The 24850-nt window shown below is 49.2% G+C and overlaps 1 protein-coding gene across 1 annotated transcript; it reads right to left on the bottom strand.

Annotated features, from left to right (window-relative positions):
• Nucleotides 1-388: 388 nt before the first annotated feature.
• On the bottom strand, nt 389-24519 carry kifc2 (kinesin family member C2). Its single transcript, XM_002941502.4, has 19 exons — nt 24056-24519; nt 16824-16905; nt 16070-16239; nt 15543-15795; nt 14943-15127; nt 12995-13060; nt 12546-12683; nt 11864-12061; nt 10195-10368; nt 9304-9451; nt 8905-9035; nt 6861-6972; nt 5667-5848; nt 5279-5383; nt 4802-4932; nt 4054-4177; nt 3260-3389; nt 2835-3064; nt 389-1574 (listed from the first exon to the last, which is right to left on the bottom strand). Exons 1-19 carry the CDS (start codon nt 24146-24148, stop codon nt 1452-1454), a joined length of 2775 nt encoding a protein of 924 aa, XP_002941548.2. The 5' UTR covers nt 24149-24519; the 3' UTR covers nt 389-1451.
• Between the last annotated feature and the right edge of the window lie 331 nt (nt 24520-24850).

Here is a 24850-nt window from a genome sequence, read left to right as displayed (position 1 = left end):
GTGATTTGGGAGCTGCACATACAGGGTATAGGGGGCTTATCCTGGGCATAAAGGGGGCATCCCCACGTATGGAATTTAGTTGCTTTTTAATCTTAGGGACCCCAAGATTTCTGCTCCCTGTGAGTCCCGTCGGGCTGAGGAGACTAATTAGAAAAATGATTATTGCCAATGTGCCCAGCGGGGGGCAGTAATGGGCATAGACTGGAGCCAATGGCACAAAAGCAAGTAGAAACCACATGACAGGTTGGTCAGTGTAGACTGATATCTCCTGCCCCCCCTCTGCCCCCGGGGTCACTTGAAGGCACCAATTTGCCTCTGGCTACTGGTATTGGTATCGATAAACGATTTGCAGTTGGTCTGATGTTGGGATCCAAATCACATGACCCCCTCGCTTAGAATTTAGTTTTATTTAATGCAGCTTTTCAGTATCAAATACAAGTGACTCCTATAACGAGGGGCCCCTTTAGGAAACACATAGGAACAAACTGGGTCCTACTGTACGGGGGCCACTTTGGGAGCCGGACCTATAATGTATATTAGTGACAAGGGTAAGTAACACGTTACAGTCTCAGCTTTAAAGGGAAAGTCTTGCACATACACACGCGTGTTTAACCAGTTCCTGTACTGTGTCCAGCTGCAGCAGATTGGCACAATCCCTCGGGACTCAAACGCCAACGCTCCCAATACCATAAAGTGTTGCTTTGTACATTAACGGATAAATAGGAAGGGTGTTGGCACCTTGAGCCTAAACGTGGCCATTAAGATGGGGCTTGTGGCTTTAATAGATCCCACATGACTGTCTTGGCCGCCACACTCCGTGGCACTAATAGCTCTTAAAAAAGCAGCTGGAGAGAGCTGGAAGCAAAGGGTTATTTATTGCATGCACCCAGCACCCAAAGGGTTATTAGCACCACGCTTTGCTGCCATTCCCCCAGCACTGAAATGGTTAACAAGAAGCCCCTCCTCTCCTGGGCTTTTGTCTTGGCGTGTAATGAAGCTGCCATGTCTGTGTTTGGCACATTCCCCCATTTGCAGCTGTCGGTGTAGTTGGCACTGCCAATGCTCTTGCCATGCAGTATTCTGGCATTTAAGGCATTAATACTGCGATATATATTCCAGGCTCAGCTGCCATTAAAGGTTCTGTAAAGTCTGGGTGGAAAAGTGACAATGCCGGGGATGTGCCCAAGCAGATCCAATGCCGGGGATGTGCCCAAGCAGATCCAATGCCAGGGATGTGCCCAAGCATATCCAATGCCGGGGATGTGCCCAAGCAGATCCAATGCCGGGGATGTGCCCAAAGCAGATCCAATGCCGGGAATGTGCCCAAAGCAGATCCAATGCCAGGGATGTGCCCAAAGCAGATCCAATGCCGGGGATGTGCCCAAAGCAGATCCAATGCCGGGGATGTGCCCAAAGCAGATCCAATGCCGGGGATGTGCCCAGTGACTTGGTTAGATGTTGATGGATCCGGGGTCGATCCGCCGTGACGCTGGGCCAAGTTCCACCTTGCAGACCCTCTGGGCAAACTTCAGGGAGCAAACGGTCTCTCCGACGTTCCCTTCCGATGGTGATACCTGCAGGAGATACAGGGGTTCCTGTCAATCATTCCACAACTACACTATCACTTGATATTTCCTTGATCCCCTGGAAAGGGGGTGTGGCTACAACCTGTGGCCCGTGGCCCCCTAGCAACCAACCCACAAACATGGCCAAGCACAACTCCCAAACCACCATGTAAGTGCACCTTTTTGCAACTGCTCCTCCCAGCATGCACCTGTGTAACTGCTCCTCCCATCATGCACCTGTGTAACTGCTCCTCCCAGGAGAAATAAAGTATACGGAGCAGTTTCCACGTCGCTGATTAAAAGCACTATTTATTGTAATCATTTAAAAACATATGGCAATGTTTTTATTATACCTGTGAAGGGTTAATTATGTTGGGGGGTGGAGTCCGTTTTGAGATAAAAGGTACCTCCTTCAATGGGTGTTATGCAGCTTTTGAGAAAGTGGCGTGACGCCACGAAACGCGTCAAGCGTATTACCCGGATTGTTTTGGCACTCGCATATGTTTTTAAATGATTACAATAAATAGTGCTTTTAATCAGCGAAAAAAAACAAAAAAAAAAAAAAAAAAACATATGTTTTTAAATGATTACAATAAATAGTGCTTTTAATCAGCGACGTGGAAACTGCTCCGTATACTTTATTTCTCCTGATGGATTTGTGCTGTCTGGGTGTCAGCAATTACGTTGAGCAGGACTGAGCTGACTGGTAAGTGCTTCCGTGATATTTATCTGTTGTTAACTGCTCCTCCCATCATGCACCTGTGTAACTGCTCCTCCCATCATGCACCTGTGTAACTGCTCCTCCCATCATGCACCTGTTTAACTGCTCCTCCCATCATGCACCTGTGTAACTGCTCCTCCCATCATGCACCTGTGTAACTGCTCCTCCCATCATGCACCTATGTAACTGCTCCTCCCATCATGCACCTGTGTAACTGCTCCTCCCATCATGCACCTGTGTAACTGCTCCTCCCATCATGCACCTGTGTAACTGCTCCTCCCATCATGCACCTATGTAACTGCTCCTCCAATCATGCACCTGTGTAACTGCTCCTCCCAGCATGCACCTGTGTAACTGCTCCTCCCAGCATGCACCTGTGTAACCTGCATGTAATGTTCTGGGTATCTATTTCCCAGCATGCACTGATTATGGGTCTCCTTCCTGCATAAAGTTCTTTGGGTATCTTCTTCCCACCATGGACCAGCCATATTGGTTTTCACGTGGTGTTTTAATGCCTCTGCCTCCAGTTTGCCCCTCACTTTCCGTACCTGCACCATCATCACAGTTTTGTTGCCCTTGCCCAGGGAGTCCTGCAGCAGGTAGGTGAGTTTGGAGTTCCTAAAGGGTATATGGCCCTGTTTGGCTCGCAGTGCCTGGATCACCTCCCCCAGAGCCAAAAGGGACTTGTTGATATTCTGAGCCTCCTTCAGCCTCTCTCCCTCTGCCCCAGACTTGCAGACACGCTCAGAGCCGGCCAGGTCCACCAAGTTCAGCTTTCCTGTACAATGAGGAAAAATAAGGAAAGTGGGACATGACCATGAACTAATTGGGCTCAGTGGGATAATGTACATTAATTGTGCCCTTATTATATTGACTAAGGAAGAGTCCATCTTAGAATGGTTCCAACCAGGGACAGTGACTTCAGAAGGAATCTAGAACCATTACCTCTGCTCCACCTTAAACACACAAGTACCTGTGGTCACAGTGCCAGTGGTGAGGTCTTTCCCGCTGATGTTAATGGTCAGTAACGCGTGGGAACGTGAGCTTCTCTCATTCATGTTGGTGCAGAACGTGGCCCTGTTCTTCTTCCCAAGTGTCAGCAGCTGGTTACGTGACATAGAATGAAAAGTCCTCAGTCAACCAAGGAGAAAAGGGTTTCATCAAGAGACACAGCTCATCGGCATCTCACTCCTCTCAACTGAAGAAGCCACTCAGATGAGTGGTGAAACATTTTCGAGAAAACTTCAGTTGTTTTAGACTTAACTCTACTAGAAGCTCCTCTGTCCTAATACATGATTTATCCTACTAGTTCCACACCTGAGTAAAGGCCTATTCTAACTCTTAGAGCAGAGACATCCTCCATGATCAGCTCACAATGGACGTCCTGACCTGGGAATAAATAGATTCAGACGTCTATTGACATAAGGAGACTACCAAGAAGAGGTAAGAGATCTGTGAACATTATACTGGATGATATCCCAAGCCATGAAAACCAGGGGCATCATTTCAATTTCATATAGGGTATGTGGGAAACAAAAGCTCTTGACTCTCCCTACACTTCTCAACTTCTGATGTTTCAGGTTCTGACCTCCTCACTTTGAAAGCAAAGATCTTTAAGGAGTCCAGTTTAACCTTCTACCCTTCTGCTCAAGAGTTCAGATGATCACCTTGAAGGCAATGAGCTGGTAAGGGAACTCTACATGTTCCTGGTGTCGTTACATGCTAAGATGATCTACATGCAAGGAGAGGGTGGTTGTAGCCTTATACCTTCTTGATGTGCCGGAAGCTGTTGACTTCTGTGCTGGTCAGACCTGGCACGTGTAGCTGACCACTTCCATCTGGGTTTAGCTTGATGTCCAGTTTCTCTTGTGGATCTTTAGAGAGTAGGTCCCTGTAGGTAAGAGATTTTGTGGTATTTCATTTGTTCTACAGATGAGTACATTAGACAATGGGAAGAAGAGGAGAGTTACAAGGAAAGGACCTCATTGTGGCCTTACCAATACCAATATCCCTCCACCACACTGTGTGCAGAATTTTCCAGTGCTGCCCAACACCATGTTATCTAATCATGCCTTTCGACAGCTCTGTATATTGCCCTTTACCCCTTAGGCTACACTGTCTCCTAGGGAGTATCAATCAGAGCAACTATCCAGGGTCCCAGACACTTAAGGTGCAGCAGAAGTAAAGTTGAGGTGGTAGGAGTGGGCACCAACATATATAGAAGACCAAAGTGGTGGCAGTAGAGTAGGGTGGCACTGTAAACACTTTGCACCTCCCAGCACCCACAGACAGGTGAAGGGGTGTTGACCCTTAGGTAATGGTCTTTGAAACATCTCTTTTGTCAAGAGCCTTACCAACTATCAATAAAGATGGCCTAGGCCACCCTGCCACATCCCTTTACAACACGTGCCATAAGCCCTTGTTACACAAGTAGGTTCCATCATCTTCTCCCACCTAAGGAGCTAAAGGCTAACATAGACATCTGAGATGAGTTCAGCATTGCAATGACACGTACCTGATCACCTCGTTGTAAATCTCCACCATGCTGAGGCTCACAGTGTAATGCCACAGGCCTTTCCGGGCCTCCATTTCCTTGTACAGGGCCTGCATGGCTCGCTGGTTAATGCCTGGGTTTTCCAGGGTTCCCTGAAATAAAGAAAACCTGTTGTAGACTAGATGCTGTGTGACGGAGATTGGATTCCTATTACCTAGATCAGGGGTCCCCAAGCTTTTGTACCAGTGAGCCACATTCAAATGTAAAAAGAGTTGGGAAGAATAAAAAGAAAGTTCAGAGGGGTGCCAAATATGGGCTGTGATTGGCTATTTGGATCCCCTTAGTGGACTGGCAGCCTACAGGGGGTTCTATTTGTCAGTACAACCCGTTTTAATGAAACCACAATTGCCTCCAAGCCAAGAATTATTGAGGGGATGATGAGGGGAACACAAGGCCAGTGCCAAATCATAATGGGGTTTGGAGAAAGGGCAACTTTACCTCCATTGTGTACGTTTTCCCAGAGCCAGTCTGCCCATAAGCAAAGATGCAAACGTTGTAGCCGTTGATGCAGGACATGACCATCGGCTCAATCTCCTGGAAAACCTGTTCAAAGAAATAAACATCACACAAAGGCTGGGTTATTTTATTTATATGTATATATAGCACTAAACAAAAAGCCCAGGTCTAAGTCAGTTTAGTTCAGTTGGTTCTTTGCCTCGTTGAGTTATTATGTAGGTTGTAAAAAGAATATAAACCCAATTCAATCCCATTGAAAGATTCCCCTCAAGCTTTGTAGCTGTAAAATGAATCAGTGGGATGATTGAAGGGAAATATAAAAAGTGATTTATATCCGTATGGGACAGTCGAGTCTCTACAAACCACTTGCCTCCTCCTGTTTGGCCTGAGGCACAAAGACTTTATCCAGTTCAAAGTTTTTCTCTTTCCCTTTATAAAACACGGAGAGCCTGGTATCATCATTCATATCGATGGTTATGGGGGACGTTAAGGATCCTTCCTCCTCATTATTGTGGCTGTGGGGCCTCACCCTGCAGAGGACACGGATGTTCCCTGTTGGGCACCAGAGAAAGACACACATTAGTCCCTCAAAGACTCTACCTTTAGTCAAGTGGCCAAAGCTAATATTGAGGAGTCACTAGTGGCTGTGAATCTTTTCCTATAGCCCCCCAACCAGCACACAGGCTGGAGAGAAAAGAGAGGGTCATAGGAGTTTTCTGGCTCACAAGATGGACTGTAAGGGCTTCAGTTTGTATTGTCCCCTGTTGCTCCAGTAGAAGATGGTTAAAAGTAGAGGTTCTGAGGCTTCAAGCCCCCTTACAGGTTCAGCATTTAAACAGGGACCCCCTTTAGCCCATAATAGAACCCCCTTTAGCCCATAACAGACATATTAGTCGTGGTTCTGGGAATACCTGGGGCACCAAAGAAGCTTCAACAGCAACTCCCACCTTACTCGACCCTCAGGTTGGGGTAGGTAAATACCCAAAAATATCCAGAAAATAGATCTTCTCAACAAATCTGGATCTAACTGGCATTCAGGCCAAGCCCCTCTGTGCCCCCTGGACCCACAGTTTAGAAACCATTCATTCAAGAAGACAATTTGTGATTGGTAATCCACTGATCCCCAACCAGTGGCTCACCAACCCATTTGATGTTGCTCCCAGTGGCCTCACTATTGTGCCCAATTTCTAGCTTGAAGGCAAGTTTGGAAGCAGACAAAATGCAGTTTTGTATCAAGCAGAACCTCCTGCAGGCCAGCAGTCACATGGGGTTACCAAATATCCAATCACAGCCCTTGGGGATCCCTATGTATATGGCCCTAATCCTCAACACCTTCAGGAAACTGATATGTTTTGAACACATTTCAAGAACTTCCCATCCCACCAATACCCAGAAGGATCTGTTGTCTATATTCTTCCATCTGGGTGACAGGTAAACAGAGCCAATGGCAAAGCACTGGGGTGGGGTAATGTGTTTCATTTTGGGGCTTTAGGCTCACAAGAAAGTGTCAATGCCACCCCCTAGCAGGTAGTTAGGCCCCAGGTCCCAGCAGTAATGGACTCACCCTTTAGCTCCACCAGTTGGTTGTGGTATCTCTTGCGGAGCTGCACCTCTCGCTGGTACTTGGCCAGAAGGTCCTTGTTGGACTCTGACACATCGGTGATGGCGCTGCAGATCTGCAGGGAACAAAACCAACACAAAGTGATCCCAGTGTAATTCTCTCATTGTTTTTTGTTGGTTTATTTTTGTTTTTTTTGATTCCCCAATGGACGATTTCTGGCCTTTGCCTATTACATCTCTAAACTACAGAAGAAGCTTCCACCCAATCATGGCACATCTGCTTTGTGGTCCATTTGTTCAATGCAATGTGGCTGTACTTTACCTTTTTCCTGCTGTTCCACCAACCTTACCCAATGGGAATATGGACCACTTTTTGTGGTGAGCCCTACTCTCCTGTTTCGTTTGAAGCCTCCATCTGTTGTTCATTACCCGTAGCCTCTCCCAGCACCAATAGTTGTAGTTCATCCTTGTCCAATTCTTTCCTATTGCTCAGTTATGTTCAGGTATATTGAAGGCACCATTTCACATTTCCATGTTCAGTGTCTACTCTGCTACATACGTGTTCTGCCTCCTCTGCTGCTCCCCCAAGGTTCCATCTCTATACTCCACTCAGATATATATTTCTACTGTACTGTACCCTATCAGTGCTCTATTCTCTCTAAAGTGCAAACTCCCTGGTCTCCATCCCATATAGACCTGCTTATGGCACAAATAAATGATATTTTTGCACAGTTCTGAGTGTTCCATTCCAAATGCCCATAATTCCTTGCCATATCTGTTCTCTGAGAAAACCAGGGAAGCCAAGAACTCAATGAATATGGGCATAAACTAACCTGAGTAGTATAAAGAGACCCCCCCCCCCCAGTGAGCTACAGAGGTAATGCAGCTACAAAATATATTTATTTAGTTCATTAATAACAATTGCTGCTCCATGGATTTAGCCTAACGCGTTTCATGCTTACCCAGCACTTAATCACAGGCTCCAGGGGGGAAAGACATACAGGAAGTGTATATAGGGATCCAGCCCCTCCCACCCAATCAGTGCGTAACACATCATTAGCCATAGCCCAGTGACTCACAGGCCACAAATACAACTCTATTATTAGTATTTTCAAACAGAGTTGTGATATAGAACATTCACATTATGGGGTTACATTAAATACAGCTATGAAAAGAGAAAAGCAATAAATAAACAATTTGTCTCTATAAATAAAAAATCCCAGAGACCTCCCGTTTATGTTAAAGGGTAAATATCCCCAGCTCTTTCCCCTAATTTAACCTGTTCCATTGCCGGCACTGAGAGCAGTTTTATATCACTATTATTACACTCGGCAAAATGTCTGGTACCATTAGTTTTATTGGAATATTTAGTATTATTATTATGTATAATCTGATTAAAAGGCAGGGTCGGACTGGGCCACTGGGGCCCCTCCCCAGGCACGTTTCACTTACTCACTTACAGGAGGATGTTGGGGGCCCCTGCGGGGCATTAAGGGGGCACAGAGGGGGTCCCTATAGGGGTGCAGGGGACGCAGCTGGCAGGAGCACCTTGTGGGGTGCAGGGCCCCTGGGGCAAAAGCTGTATATATATATAATTAATAAACTGCTTCATTTTATCTGTTTTATATGTAACTGTCGACTGAAATTCAACTGAAACTTAAACATCGCCAACGGCCACATTTGTAGCACCCAGGGTTGGACTGGGGGGTGCAGGGCCCACCGGGGCTACCCAATGGGCCCCCGCAGCGGCCTTCACACCATGCCTGCAGGGGCCCCCACCACCCGTCCGACCCCCTCCCCCGAGAGTGCGTAAGTGAAACTTACCTTCAGTGCGTAGGGGGAGTGGATCGGATCTGGGCTGCCGGGGCCCACTGGGTCCAGTCCAACCCTGTAGCAACCGACTATATCTCTATGTATGTGTGCTCCATAATACACTGGTTCCTCCCAGACCATACTTCCCAGTACACTGTGTCTCCTCCATACGTCGCACCTATAATACCCTGTCCAACCCAGGCCTGTAGCCCAGAGGTGGCCCTCTCTGCCCGTACCTGCTTTTTGGCTTCCCTGATGGACATCTCATAAAACTGAGAGAAGTTCTTGACTTGGCTCCTCAGACTGTTGTAGTTTGTCTTCATGTTCTTCAGGAGGGGCTGCAAGGAGGCCAGTCGGCTCTGTACCCCTGAAAAGAAGAGTTCAGCTGCCATTTTGGTCCATACAGATAAAATATAAATCTATTAATGAACCAATAAGGATACAGGAAGAGTCTCCACCAGTACAGCACATTTATCCTACACTAAATGCTTAGAGTATAAAAGAACCTCTCAGGCCAATCATAGACCTCCAAAAGCAGCAAAACCCACAGCTGAAGTTACCGTGCCTTACTTTGGTTATAGAAGTGAAAAGTTGTTCCTGAATCACACAGGAGACTAGTAAGTGAAGTTACCTACCTGCCAGCTGTTCCTTCAGGTGGTCAAGATGTTGTTCAGAACATTCCGATGCTTCTTTGATGGCCTCTTCCTTCTGTGATTCAAGATGGTGGATCTCCTCCATTAGCTCATGCTTGAGCTTTTCAATCTCTGTTTCGTACGATGAAATCTACAAAGAGTGGGAGTTGAACAAGTTCTCTGTGATCTCTTCAATACCAATGGTGTAGATGTAGCAGATCCTTCAACAGCTAAAGCAAATGTTGACTACACAATGACAAAGGTTCAAAACGTCATCCTATAGGATTTTCAGGTCTTCTACCTTGACCATACAAGGTTGGCAGCAAGGTCGCCAAACGAGCCGATCATCTCCCAATATGCCCAGCTATGATGGGTGATATCGGGCTAATTTGATCATTTGGACCTAGGGCCAAACACTTGAATTAAAATGGTGGGTATATGGGCCATCAGACCAAAGACCACATCAAGGAGCTGATGCTTTCCCCAATCCGACAGGAAAATCAAATCAATCAATTTTAGGTTGTGTACACCTGTTGGAGTGCCCATACATGCCAGATAAGCTGTCAAATCTCTCTGAAGGACCCAAATTGGCAGCTGAAATCTGCCTGTGTATGAGCACCTTTAGTCTCTACTACATGTTTACCCAACATCCATGAAGGGGCCTCTAATCTCCAGCCCTCTGAATAACAACTTCATGTACCAACCTGGTTGACTTCCACTGCAGCAACAGAGCAAACTACACTCATGTCTTCTCCATGTCGCTCCATTCACCCTCCCATCTTCCTCGCCCCACTCCACAGTGAGTACCTCTCCCCTCAGATTACCCAGGTACAGCAATTAAACTATACTCTGCCTCCCTACAAATGAGTAACTATTTCTCTGTAGGCTTCGTACCTTAACCCTGAGGTTAGTGGTCAGATCTTCTGATTCCTTGAGACGATCCTCCAGTTTCTGGCACTTCTCTCCCTGACAGGAGATTTGGCTCAAGAGCACGCGGTTTCTTTCCTCAGCCTCCATCATGGAGCGTATCATGGTCGGAGACTCAATCTCCAGCGTCTTTGTCACATACTGAAAAAGAAACCACAGATGACCAAACTGGATGGTGGAGAAGTCATCCAAGACCAGTAAAACAAAAAACAAAAATTTTCACCTAAATCATGTCCCCCATCTACTACCTGCTGTATTCCCTACCCCTGTACCTACAGCCACTTACAGCCACCGCCCTACCCACTGTACATACATTTTATGGCCCAAACTATCCATCTACATAGGTCAAAAATAATATGTTCTCTCTGCGAGTCCTGAACTTTCTCTTGAAGCAATGTCAGCGCCGGATCTATTTGCAGATTGTGTGGGAGTCCTATGAGCAATCAGACCTAACATGACCATGTGTAATGCCAAGTATCGGCTGGAGTGGTATAAAGATCACCCAATATCGGGCTCTGGAGGAGTGGAACTATGTCCTCTGGCATTATAATTGGCGCCTCTCAACCTGCCAGTCTGACCAAAAAGTCTGGGTTTGGCAGGGGAACTCTACCTTCCTGAGTGCCTAATGCCAACAGCAACATTTGGTAGAGAAGGAATAATGGTCTGGGGTAGGGAACAAGCTTAGTGCACTCTCAGTTCTGTGCTTTGTACTTTGTGGAACAGTTTGGGGGGACCTTTTACTGATTCAGCACAATAATAATATTCACAAAACCAGGACGGTACCGAATGGGTTTGATGGGATGTGAGTGGAAGAACTTGACCTTCAACAGAACTTGACCTCATCCTCAACTGAACACCTGTGGGAAGAACTGGAACCCCGACTGTGACCCAGGCCTGATCCCCAACATCAATGCCCAACCTATTGTGGCTGAATGGAAGCGAATCCGATCAACAATGTTCCAAAGTCTTATTTTAACAGCAAAGAAAGGACAAACTCCCTGTTAATCCCATTGGTTTTGATGTTGGACAAGTGCCCCATACATTGGCCATATAACATACATACACTGCCACCATTACCCTTATATGTTCAGCTAAATACACCCACATCCCCTGTGCCTACAGATACTCATGGCTTACTCCTTTCCCCTTGTACCAGTCACAACCCCACCTTGATGGACTTTGGTCTTTTATTCAACCCAACTTTACTACCTCCAGATACTTACAGGATCCCCCATGCCTCCCAGCCAGCCCCCCATCCTCTCTACGTACAGGTGGTCACAAATTGCCGTTTATCCTTTGTAGCGACTCACAACCCATTTTATATTTTTTATTCCTGCAAATGATTACAATCTGCTGCCAATTCTCTTTATTTGCAGATACTTCCAGACTGTTGTCTACCTCTTGTACCTACAACTACTCATAAATTGCCCCCTACCCCCTGTATCCTCAACAGTTCACCGGATCTACTTTCCCCCCTACCTTCTATACTCACAGCCTCTCCCTATTGCCTTTGCCTACAGCTATTTGCAGCCTATCCCCTGTACCTACAGTAACCCACATCCATATTCCACCTACCTACAGTTACTCACAACCTCACCGCTACCTACTGTATCTTTATACTGTATCTTCCCATTACCTCTACATGTGGAGGTTTCTTCCTTTCATTTTCCAGGGAAAGTTGCAGCCCTTGGATTTTCTCATCCATGTGCCGTATCTCCTCCTCCTTGCACCACTGCATCGTGTCAACCTGCCCCTTTGTGAGAACCAACTGCTCCACCTTCTGCTGGAGGGAGCCCTCCAGGTGTTGCACCTTATTGCGCAGGTCTTCATTCTCCTGTAAGGGGAATACAACTGTGTTACTGTACGACTTGAATAGCAGTAGGTATCCCAGTTATCAGAATTGCACTCAATAGTAAGAAACCCAAGTCCGGCTTGGGACTTCTCCAGTTACATGGGAGTAGGAGAAACAATAGGTTAGCTGAAAGCAGTTCTAATGTGTAGCACTGGCTCCTTCTGAAAGCTCAGACTCAGGCACACTTTACTGCTGCGCTGCAAGTTGGCGTGATATCCCCCCCACCCTCACCCCCAGCAGCCGATCAGCAGAACAATGGGAAGGGAGCAAGATAGCAGCTCCCAGTAGGTATCAGAATAGCACTCAATAGTAAGAAATCCAAGTCCGGCTTGGGACTCCTCCAGTTACATGGGAGTAGGAGAAACAATAGGTTAGCTGAAAGCAGTTCTAAGAGGGAATTATTTGCTGTGTAACAGTCAATCTACAGCAATTGTACTGGCAAAAGTAAAGCAGGGAGACTTGGTACCTTCATTAAATGCGCAGGGGGTTGGGCCGTAACAGTCGCCATCCTTTCCAGGAGCCCTTGGGTCACACTGAGATTCTGCTTCAGACTTTCGTTTTCCACAGACAGGTTCTGGATTCGCTTCTCAGAGTCAGTGACCCCCTAAAAAATCAGGCCCATTTGGAGACATCAGCCCATACATTGGGTACAGAAAGCAACACTGTGTATCATAGGGGAAAGCTATTCTGGTGCACGGCTGTAGGCCGAAGAACTCCATTGGCTGCTTTGCTGGAGAGAAGACTTATAGGAATATGGATCATTAGGACTAAATCTTCAGCAAACCATTGATCATTCGCCTACAACAAGGAATCTTAGGAAAGATTTGTATCCAGAGTATATGATAATATCAGGAGAACATCCATAACTCACTATGTATAGCTATGAGTTTGCCTCTCCATGGCTCATAGACTCACCATTTCCATCCTGAGCTGGGAGAGCTCCTCCTCCCTCTGCTGAATCTTCACTTTTAACTCTTCAATCTGTAGGTTGTAGAGAAATAAATCGTATTTATTAGGATTAACGAGGCCCCATTGACCTCAGGTTGCATGTATGTAGGAATGCTTTCTAATGCTGGGATTCTCTATGGCTTGGTCTAGTCCTTCTAGTCTCCTCTAGCATGGTGGACATATCTTCTAGTGCTTCTAGAGCCTGGTAATTGGGATAGATGAGTGCCTGTAGTTCATGCTGATGATGTGTATGTATGAATTACCCAATGGAACCCCACGAACTGGGGAGGACTTTGAGTGAACAACAGAAACAAGATGGCGGAATGAAGTAGAATGAACAGTATGAAAATAACTGGTACTTCCAATGGTACTTGATGGCAGTGAATGGTACTTTTAATCTCCGGATGAGTTCTTGTTCTTAATTAAGTCTCTTTAAACCCCTAGAAATGTCTTTATATTCAGAACATATTGGGTTTACTTGGATGGGTTGAACTTGATGGACTCTTTTTTCAACCCTATGTAACTATGTAAAGGTGGCCATACGTGGGCCGATACCGGTGTAGCTGCCGATACCGGTTCCTTGGACTGATTCGGCAGCTTACTGGGCCATGTAGGGGCAGGAACGAGGGGCATACCTGACCGATATGTGACCTGAAATTGGCCAGATATCAATCGGGCAGGTTAAAAGATTCAGTCGGATCGGGGACCGCATCAATGGGCCGACTGCCCCATTGCCGCCATTATAATTCGATCGTTTGGCCCCAGGGCCTACATGTTTCCCACCCATAGGTGGAGATATTGGGAGAAGATATCGGGAGAAGATCCGCTCGCCTGGTGACCTCGCCAAGTGAATGGATCTTCACGTGTATGGGCACCTTAACATGGAGGCAATAACAGGAGGCACCTCAAACCCAGAGAATCTGACCGTAACTCATCGGAGAAACTTAACGTTCCCTTGATTTACTTGCGTAGGTTCTCTGATGACTCCATTGCACAAACGCTGTCAATTGTCACCTCCGTGCCCTGAATTAGAACGAATTTATATTCAGCAAGAGGAGCCGAGATACTGCCTGAAAGTGTGACATGTATCAGGCAGTCGGGTTTTTAACCCTTCCAGTTTGGCGCCGAGCAACCAAGCACCTCCTCATAGTCTGGCAGCAGATTGAAGTCTCGTTTGCTCTGTGATTAATGGACTAAATGATTCTAATTAAGTGACCTGAGTACAGAGGGAGCACAATTGCTTCGGATATTGCAGGGTTCCCACCCCATTGATTAGGGTCAAGCCATATGAATGCATCAGGGTATTTTCATTTATGGTCATTATTATTATTCTTCATTATTATTTCCTTATAACGACCAGCAGGGCAGAACTGGCAGATGTTATCTATAACCAGTGAGGGTTCTGTTGGGTCACAAAGAAATGGGCCAGATAATATTTTCAGTTGTCCGTTCATGACCAGTGACAATCTAGGCCAGGGATCCCCAACCCTTTATACCAGTGAGCTACATACAAATGGAAAAAAGTGTTGGGGAGCAACACAAGCATGAAAATGGTTCCTGGGGATTCAAATAAGAGCTATAATTGGCTATTTGGTAGCCCCTATGTGGACTGGCAGCCTATAGGAGGCTCTGTTTGGCTTTACACTGGGTTTTATGCAACCAACACTTGCCCCAAGCCAGAAATTCAAAAATGAGCACCTACTTTGAGGCCCCTGGGAGCAACACCCAAGGGGTTGAGGAGCAACATGTTACCCCCGAGCCACTGGTTGGGGATCACTGATGTAGGCACAAGGAACAAAGACTCCTGAGCCAATGGTTTTTTCAAGTTAAATGTCCTCTATACATAGAACCCAACATGGAAGGTTCTTGTTCTGCCCTAACCTAGACCCAAGCTCTTCCATCTAGAAACACCGACCTGTTGTTGGAGGGTGCAGGAAAGGGTCTCCTTCTCTCTCTCCTTTTCTTCGATGTCCTGCTTCAGTCCTCCAATCTCTTCTCTCAGTTGGGCCCTCTCCCCTTGCAGGACACTGATGGACTCCACTAGTTTGTGCACTCCCACCGGGGAATGGGGGGAGACTGGGAGCATTTGGCCAATGGCGCCTGTAGAGCCAAAATCCAATACATTTATATCTTTCCCTATAGAGTAGTCAGTGCTCCAAATCTTTACATGGGGCCCAGACTGAATCCTTATCAGAAACCCAAGCCAGCACCCCCTTATCATTCTTTTGTACCAAGATGCCCATGTCTGTTCTAGGATCCTCTAGACCAGGGCTGTCCAACTAGAAACCCATGGGCCGCATTTGGTCCTTCAAAGGTCCTTCAGAGGTTCCATTGACTTCTCTATATGAAATGATTATTGTAATTAAATATGACCCTTCAACCCATTGTATGCGGTATAATTGGGGCCCTATATGTACTCCAGACTGCCAAACCTGCGGCAACTGCCATTTCTGACCAGACTACATTCTACTGTAAGAAGCCCAGAAGATGAATGAAAGTCAGTATTGGTACTCACCACTCTGCAGCCTCTCCAACATGCCCTGTTGCTCATTAATCACTATCTCCAGGCTCCCAATCAGACTCAGTTTGTCTCTCATGCGTTGCCTGTAGGCCCCGCGCAGGGTCCGTAGCTGCTTCCTGCGCCTCCGTTCCTCCTGCCTCAGTTGGTTCCTGTACTCCTGGGCCTTCCCCTGAAGCCGCTGCATTTGGGAGTAGTGCTCCAAGAAAGTGATGAGGTGGGACATCACCACAAGGAGCGGAGAAGGTGGCTGATTTGACAAGAAAACAAAAAAGAAGGTGATGGCCCCTCAGTTACCTTCCCCATAAGCCCCTACACCAGCTAGAAGTTGTTAAGCCAATAGTGAACATTGGGTGGGAGTCCATAGCACTTATAGGGCTGGAGGGGGCCATGTATAGGGGCTTGTTGGGATTGTGGGTGAGCAAAGTCATAACAAAGTGCTTTCAGACCACTTTCCTGCCATGGGAGTAGTTTGCCCCAGCTACAACCTGCACCCACCTCCCTTCCTCTCAGTTTCCCTTTACCTTGGCAGATTCTTCAGGTCCAGCCGAAGGTCTCCCCATGGCGGCTTCTTGCTTGAAGGCTAAGAATTCAGTTAGTGGGGAGTTGACGTCTTGCAGTAAGAGACATCTGCTTTCTGGGTCATCGTCCTCCTCAGTCTCAGAATTAGAGACCCCATCACTGTCAGAGCTGCCTGCAAGGTAGCAGTGATGTGAGGGATCTGCTCCAAATCCAGGACCCTGCCCAACCTGGCTTCTCCCATCTATTTATAGAGCCCATGGAAGAGCTCAACCCAAAGCTGCCCAGACCCACAAATGATGCCCTGAGGTTGGTCCGTACCCCTGGGTATCGGGGTATCACTATAACAGAGGACTATCATTATAGTGGTAACATACGCAGTACCCATTGCAGCCACCAGAGTACAGTGTTTGTCTCTAGTACTAAAAGGACAGTGGAACTAGAGACAGTACAGAGAGTGGCAACAAAGCTATAAAGGGAATGGAGGTTCCTATAGAGACAGACTGGTCAAACTGGGAGTGTTTCAATGGTTTATCTAAAACAAACTAAGAATATTCGATATAAGAAAATAGCCGGGACACTACTAGCCCTGCTGCCCCCACTGCACCCCCCCCCCCAGTGCTGCTTGGTTCCTTCTGCCCCTCACTGTGAGACAATCATACAGTCTAGTGTGACTGGAAAGAGTCCATTGGTCACAAGAGCTGACAATCTCCTCCTAAGGAGCCATTGGCCTGAAGGGAATCAGATGGTGTCACTTACTTTCCAGGTCGTCCAGTTCCGGCCACAGTTGGGCCTGGGGGGGCTGTTTCTTTTTGTTTTTCCCCGCAGGGTCATCTGGGAGCTGAATGAGAAACAAATACACTCTGAGCCCAACGTGGGGTGCTTGAATCTGCCCCCCGAGACTTGTATGGCAGTCTTTTTTAACCCATCAGTAGGCAATAGCTTGAACGTTTGTGTTTTTGGGCCTGTCCTTACCCGCCCTGTGCTGCCCCCCCCCCCCCCACCTTTTCCATGCGCTGGTACTGGGGACACTGACGTCTCTGGGGGGCAGTAACAAGGACAAACGATTATTGCCCCCAGCCACTGGGCCTGGTAATGAGGCCGCACAGCCAGGCCATTGATTGGGGCAGTAACATCACTCCGGCTTATGGGAAAAGGCTTAATTGGAAATGCAGGGACTTAATTAAAGGAGATTTGTTCCCCGCAGGGGGAGGAGCCACTAATATTAAACTCATTTGTCTCCCAGGAAATCTCTCATAACAGCAGGAAATTAGCTTCACTGTAACCCCCAGCCCCCCGGCACTGAGGGGCCCCCAGTCAGCTTGGCCTTAACCCTGCGGCAGTAGGGCAAGATGGAGACAGTAGGACAAGATGGAGACACTAGGGCAAGATGGAGACAGTAGGGCAAGATGGAGACAGTAGGGCAAGATGGAGACAGTAGGGCAAGATGGAGACAGTAGGACAAAATGGAGACAGTAGGGCAAGATGGAGACAGTAGGGTAAGATGGAGACAGTAGGGCAAGATGGAGACAGTAGGACAAGATGGAGACAGTAGGGCAAGATGGGGACAGTAGGACAAGATGGGGACAGTAGGGCAAGATGGAGACAGTAGGGCAAGATGGAGACAGTAGGGCAAGATGGAGACAGTAGGACAAGATGGAGACAGTAGGGCAAGATGGGGACAGTAGGACAAGATGGGGACAGTAGGACAAATGGAGACAGTAGGTCAAGATGGAGACAGTAGGGCAAGATGGGGACAGTAGGACAAGATGGAGACAGTAGGGCAAGATGGGGACAGTAGGACAAGATGGAGACAGTAGGGCAAGATGGAGACAGTAGGGCAAGATGGGGACAAATAGGACAAGATGGGAGACAGTAGGGCAAGATGGGGACAGTAGGGCAAGATGGGGACAGTAGGACAAGATGGAGACAGTAGGGCAAGATGGAGACAGTAGGGCAAGATGGGGACAGTAGGGCAAGATGGAGACAGTAGGACCAGATGGAGACAGTAGGGCCAGATGGAGACAGTAGGGCAAGATGGAGACAGTAGGGGCAAGATGGAGACAGTAGGACAAGATGGAGACAGTAGGGCAAGATGGGGACAGTAGACAAGATGGAGACAGTAGGGCAAGATGGAGACAGTAGGCAAGATGGGGACAGTAGGACAAGATGGAGACAGTAGGGCAAGATGGGGACAGTAGGACAAGATGGAGACAGTAGGGCAAGATGGGGACAGTAGGGCAAGATGGAGACAGTAGGGCAAGATGGAGACAGTTAGGGCAAGATGGAGACAGTAGGGCAAGATGGAGACAGTTAGGGCAAGATGGAGACAGTAGGACAAGATGGGAGACAGTAGGGCAAGAAGGAGACAGTAGGGCAAGATGGAGACAGTAGGCAAGAGGAGACAGTAGGGCATGATGGAGACAGTAGGAACAAGATGGAGACAGTAGGACAAGATGGGGACAGTAGACAAGATGGAGCACAGTAGGGCAAGATGGGACAGTAGGACAAGAGGGAGACAGTAGGGCAAGATGGGGACAGTAGGACAAGATGGGGACAGTAGGACAAGATGGAGACAGTAGGAAGATGGGACAGTAGGACAAGATGGAGACAGTAGGGCAGATGGGGACGGTAGGACAAGATGGAGACGGTAGGGCAAGATGGAGACGGTAGGGCAGATGGAGACAGTAGGGTAAGATGGGGACAGTAGGGCAAGATGGAGACAGTAGGGCAAGATGGAGACAGTAGGACAAGATGGGGACAGTAGGACAAGATGGAGACAGTAGGGCAAGATGGGGACAGTAGGGCAAGATGGGGACAGTAGGGCAAGATGGAGACAGTAGGGCAAGATGGAGACAGTAGGGCAAGATGGGGACAGTAGGGCAAGATGGAGACAGTAGGACAAGAATGGAGACAGTAGGGCAAGATGGAGACAGTAGGGCAAGATGGAGACAGTAGGGCAAGATGGAGACAGTTAGGACAAGATGGAGACAGTAGGGCAAGATGGGACAGTAGGACAAGATGGGGACAGTAGGACAAGATGGAGACAGTAGGGCAAGATGGAGACAGTAGGGCAAGATGGGGACAGTAGGACAAGATGGAGACAGTAGGGCAAGATGGGGACAGTAGGACAAGATGGAGACAGTAGGGCAAGATGGGGACAGTAGGGCAAGATGGAGACAGTAGGGGCAAGATGGAGACAGTAGGGCAAGATGGAGACAGTAGGGCAAGATGGAGACAGTAGGACAAGATGGAGACAGTAGGCAAGAAGGAGACAGTAGGGCAAGATGGAGACAGTAGGGGGCAAGAGGGAGACAGTAGGGCATGATGGAGACAGTAGGACAAGATGGAGACAGTAGGACAAGATGGGGGACAGTAGGACAAGATGGAGACAGTAGGGCAAGATGGGGACAGTAGGACAAGAGGGAGACAGTAGGGCAAGATGGGGACAGTAGGGACAAGATGGGGACAGTAGGACAAGATGGAGACAGTAGGACAAGATGGGGACAGTAGGACAAGATGGAGACAGTAGGGCAAGATGGGGACGGTAGGACAAGATGGAGACGGTAGGGGCAAGATGGAGACGGTAGGGGCAAGATTGGAGACGGTAGGCGTAAGATGGGGACGGTAGGGCAAGATGGAGCAGTAGGGCAAGATGGAGACAGTAGGACAAGATGGGGACAGTAGGACAAGATGGGAGACAGTAGGGCAAGATGGGGACAGTAGGGCAAGAGGGAGACAGTAGGGCAAGATGGAGACAGTAGGGCAAGATGGAGACGGTAGGACAAGATGGGGACAGTAGGGCAAGCTGGAGACAGTAGGGCAAGGATGGAGACAGTAGGGCAAGATGGAGGACAGTAGGGGCAAGGTGGAGACAGTAGGGCAAGATGGGGACAGTAGGACAAGATGGAGACAGTAGGGCAAGATGGGGACAGTAGGACAAGATGGAGACAGTAGGGCAAGATGGAGACAGTAGGGCAAGGTGGAGACAGTAGGGCAAGATGGGGACAGTAGGACAAGATGGAGACAGTAGGGGCAAGATGGGGACAGTAGGACAAGATGGAGACAGTAGGCGCAAGGTGGAAGACAGTAGGGCAAGATGGAGACAGTAGGGCAAGATGGAGACAGTAGGGCAAGATGGGGACAGTAGGACAAGATGGGGACAGTAGGACAAGATGGAGACAGTAGGGCAAGATGGGGACAGTAGGACAAGATGGGGACAGTAGGACAAGATGGAGACAGTAGGGCAAGATGGAGACAGTTAGGGCAAGATGGGGACAGTAGGACAAGATGGGGACAGTAGGACAAGATGGAGACAGTAGGGCAAGATGGAGACAGTAGGGCAAGATGGGGACAGTAGGACAAGATGGGGACAGTAGGACAAGATGGAGACAGTAGGGCAAGATGGGGACAGTAGGGCAAGATGGAGACAGTAGGGCAAGATGGAGACAGTAGGGCAAGATGGGGACAGTAGGACAAGATGGAGACAGTAGGGCAAGATGGGGACAGTAGGACAAGATGGAGACAGTAGGACAAGATGGAGACAGTAGGGCAAGATGGGGACAGTAGGACAAGATGGAGACAGTAGGACAAGATGGAGACAGTAGGGCAAGATGGAGACAGTAGGACAAGATGGAGACAGTAGGGCAAGATGGAGACAGTAGGGCAAGATGGGGACAGTAGGGCAAGATGGGGCACTAAGTAGTGGAGAGAGCAACTCAGAGCCCGCAGGCCTCCATTTCTGTGCAATTTCTTACAAACAGACCAGGACAGACTGGGATTTTGCAGCCTATTATGGGTCAGAGATGCAGGAGATGCAGGAGTTAATGGACAGATGTGTTGATATAAAACCTAATTAACAGTGTAATTACTGTATGTCCCGCCCCTCTCTGCATTGAGCCCATAACCCTGTGACTGCGCCGGGTGTTTGTTCCCATGTGGCTGATACATCTGCTCTGTAGTCGGAACCAGAGTCCATTTATTATTTATACTGGGACACTGAGACAATAGTCGCACATATATCACATAAATACAGCGATTTTAGGGTTAATAAAGACACCTGGAGGTTCATCCCTGAACTACAACTCCCAGCAACCCCCTGCCCCAGTGTGTGTGTGTGGGGGGGGGGGGGTACGGTTGCTGTGCAGTTGCCGGGAAGATTCCATTCCTTATTTATAATGGGACATAGAGATAATGATTGGGTGCAGTTTGTGTATAGAGGGGGGAGCAGAGAGTTACAGTTGGGGTTGAATAAAGACCCCCCCCCCCAGACCATCAGGTTCAACCCCTTTCACCCCAAACAGCCAAACAGCAATATCCTGCATGATGCATATTCCCCATAATATAAGGGATTATTCCTGCACTGCGGGGGGAGCTTTCTCCTGTATCGATATCACTGGGGGTACTCTGTACAACTATACAGCAGCGCTGGGACTGGCTATAGGGGCCCAGTCAGGGTTCCCTTCATACCCATGGGGGGGGGGCAGATAGGGAACAATAGGACTGCCCAGTATGGCAAGGGTTAAATAAAGTCCCAGACACCTGGCTTTACTGGGATGTTGGAATTTTTACCATCGTCCAGTTTCTATGGAAACCAAGGCATCTCCTGGCGCGGGGAGAGGGATGCAGGCAGGGGCTTATTAGCGCATCCCATCATGCAATGCAGCAGCCCAGGGACCCCCTGCCAAGAAAGGTAACTGAACTACAACTCCCAGCACCTTTTGGGAGCCACAGATTCATAAAGCCCCAATGACAGAAACAGTGGCCCCTGTAGCGGTTATGTTTGTAGGGCCCATCTGCTATTGGCCCATCTGTTGCCCCCCCCCCCGTCACTGGCCCAGCTGGTCAGGTAATGGATAAGGGATCATATTCCTTCTCTATGGGGACCCACAATGCATTGGGAAAGCAACGGCTGTTAACCCTGTGGTACTGGGGATTAACCATGTATGTGCCACTACATTCCAGGAACCAATAAGGAGCCCCGGGGAAAGCAATGATTTGGGGGGCCCCATTCCTATCCCAACTATCTTAGCTCTGCAGCCCCCCATTAACACTGTAGCCCCCCCAGTCAGCATTTCCTGGTTCTGGTCTCCTAGCAACCATGGCTATTCCATAGGGAAAGGGGCCCCAAGGGGCCACTGGCCTCTCCTGGAAACAGTGTGTGTGTGTATGAGCCCAGAGCCAGGGTAATGCCCCCCAGCTGGGGCAGGTAATGGGCCCCCCTGCACTTTGTGCCCTGCTTTTCCAATTGACTATAGGAGCCCCCTGCAGTATTTACCCCAAGGCCGGCCCTGTGGCCCCCAGCCTGGGAATCCTGCTGCATAGTCTGGTTTCTATTAACCCTGTGGGTGCCAGGAGACTGCAGACTATCCAGCTGGGTGCCAGGGCACTGCAGATTAACCCTGTGGGTGCCAGGGCACTGCAGATTAACCCTGTGGGTGCCAGGGCACAGCAGATTAACCCTGTGGGTGCCAGGGCACTGCAGATTACCCTGTGAGTTCCAGGGTGCAGCAGACTAACCCTGTGGGTGCCAGGGCACTGCAGATTAACCCTGTGGGTGCCAGGGCACTGCAGATTAACCCTGTGGGTGCCAGGGCACTGCTGACTAACCCTGTGGGTGCCAGGACACTGCAGATTAACCCTGTGAGTTCCAGGGCGCAGCAGACTAACCCTGTGGGTGCCAGGGCACTGCAGATTAACCCTGTGGGTGCCAGGGCACAGCAGATTAACCCTGTGGGTGCCAGGACACTGCAGATTAACCCTGTGAGTTCCAGGGCGCAGCAGACTAACCTTGTGGGTGCCAGGGCACTGCAGATTAACCCTGTGGGTGCCAGGACACTGCAGATTAACCCTGTGAGTTCCAGGGTGCAGCAGACTAACCCTGTGGGTGCCAGGGCACTGCAGATTAACCCTGTGGGTGCCAGGGCACTGCTGACTAACCCTGTGGGTGCCAGGGCACTGCTGACTAACCCTGTGGGTGCCAGGGCACTGCAGATTAACCCTGTGGGTGCCAGGGCACTGCAGATTAACCCTGTGGGTGCCAGGGCACTGCAGACTAACCCTGTGGGTGCCAGGGCACTGCAGATTAACCCTGTGGGTGCCAGGGCACAGCAGATTAACCCTGTGGGTGCCAGGACACTGCAGATTAACCCTGTGAGTTCCAGGGCGCAGCAGACTAACCCTGTGAGTGCCAGGGCGCAGCAGATTAACCCTGTGGGTGCCAGGACACTGCAGATTAACCCTGTGAGTTCCAGGGCGCAGCAGACTAACCCTGTGGGTGCCAGGGCACTGCAGATTAACCCTGTGGGTGCCAGGGCACAGCAGATTAACCCTGTGGGTGCCAGGACACTGCAGATTAACCCTGTGAGTTCCAGGGCGCAGCAGACTAACCTTGTGGGTGCCAGGGCACTGCAGATTAACCCTGTGGGTGCCAGGACACTGCAGATTAACCCTGTGAGTTCCAGGGTGCAGCAGACTAACCCTGTGGGTGCCAGGGCACTGCAGATTAACCCTGTGGGTGCCAGGGCACTGCTGACTAACCCTGTGGGTGCCAGGGCACTGCTGACTAACCCTGTGGGTGCCAGGGCACTGCAGATTAACCCTGTGGGTGCCAGGGCACTGCAGATTAACCCTGTGGGTGCCAGGGCACTGCTGATTAACCCTGTGGGTGCCAGGGCACTGCTGACTAACCCTGTGGGTGCCAGGACACTGCAGATTAACCCTGTGAGTTCCAGGGCACAGCAGACTAACCCTGTGGGTGCCAGGACACTACAGATTAACCCTGTGAGTGCCAGGGCACAGCACATAGAACCCCATAAGTGCCAGTGTGTGGCTAACAGAATAAGTACCAGAGCACGTCAAATTAACCCCACCGCTGACACTCTACTGTAAATTAACCATGTGGGTGCCAGTGCTGGAGTGATTAACCCCTTGAGTGCAGCATTAGCCCAACATTCCTCCCCCCCCCCTTCATTCCTGAGGCTCAGACTGACCTGTCCCTGGTGCTGAATGTCCCCGGCCGGGGGCTGCTGGCGCCTGAGGAAGGTGTAGATGATATAGACCAGCAGGGAGTAGAAGGCAAACATGGTGCCACAGCCCAGGGGCCACACGTCCGGCTTCTACATGCAGGGGCCACAGTACCGGAGCCAGGGGCCCAATCTCCTGATACACAGGAACCGATAATCCTTTGGGAGACTGGATCCTCAATCCCTCCTGTGCGGTGCGGCCAGTGGGTCTGTGTATCAGTGTGAGTGGGTCTGTGTATCAGTGCGAGTGGGTCTGTGTATCAGTGCGAGTGGGTCTGTGTATCAGTGCGAGTGGGTCTGTGTATCAGTGCGAGTGGGTCTGTGTATCAGTGTGAGTGGGTCTGTGTATCAGTGCGAGTGGGTCTGTGTATCAGTGAGTCGGTGCAGCCCAGTGTTTGGGTTCCGCCTTTCTGCTCCTTCCCCCTCCTCATCCTCACTCTCCCCCGGGGAATCATCTCTCCTCCTTCCCCTCAGCTCTTATTATTCTCTCTCCTCCTTCATCTGCTCCATTCCCTTCCCTCACCGACCCCAACCCTCCTCCCTCCTCTCCTTCCTCATCCTCTGGAAGTTCTGCCCCCCCCTCCCCATTATTAGCATTAACCCCCATCAGTCCCTGCCCCAGTGAGCTTACAATCTAAGGTCCCTATCCCATTCCCATCAGTCCCTGCCCCAGTGAGCTTACAATCTAAGGTCCCTATCCCATTCCCATCAGTCCCTGCCCCAGTGAGCTTACAATCTAAGGTCCCTATCACATTCCCATCA

This window comes from Xenopus tropicalis, chromosome 6 (assembly GCF_000004195.4).
Source record: "Xenopus tropicalis strain Nigerian chromosome 6, UCB_Xtro_10.0, whole genome shotgun sequence".
Classification (NCBI taxonomy): domain Eukaryota; kingdom Metazoa; phylum Chordata; class Amphibia; order Anura; family Pipidae; genus Xenopus; species Xenopus tropicalis.
Note: the sequence above shows the minus strand (reverse complement) of the source record. Positions and strands in the feature narration are given on the sequence as shown.

Coding starts and splice junctions, on each gene's coding strand:
- kifc2 (XM_002941502.4), bottom strand. CDS start 24,148: ATGTTTGCCTTCTACTCCCTGCTGGTCTATATCATCTACACCTTCCTC. Junction 4,933..5,278: donor GGAAAACGTACACAATGGAG/GTAAAGTTGCCC, acceptor TCTTTATTTCAG/GGAACCCTGGAAAACCCAGG. Junction 1,575..2,834: donor AAACTGTGATGATGGTGCAG/GTACGGAAAGTG, acceptor TATCTCCTGCAG/GTATCACCATCGGAAGGGAA.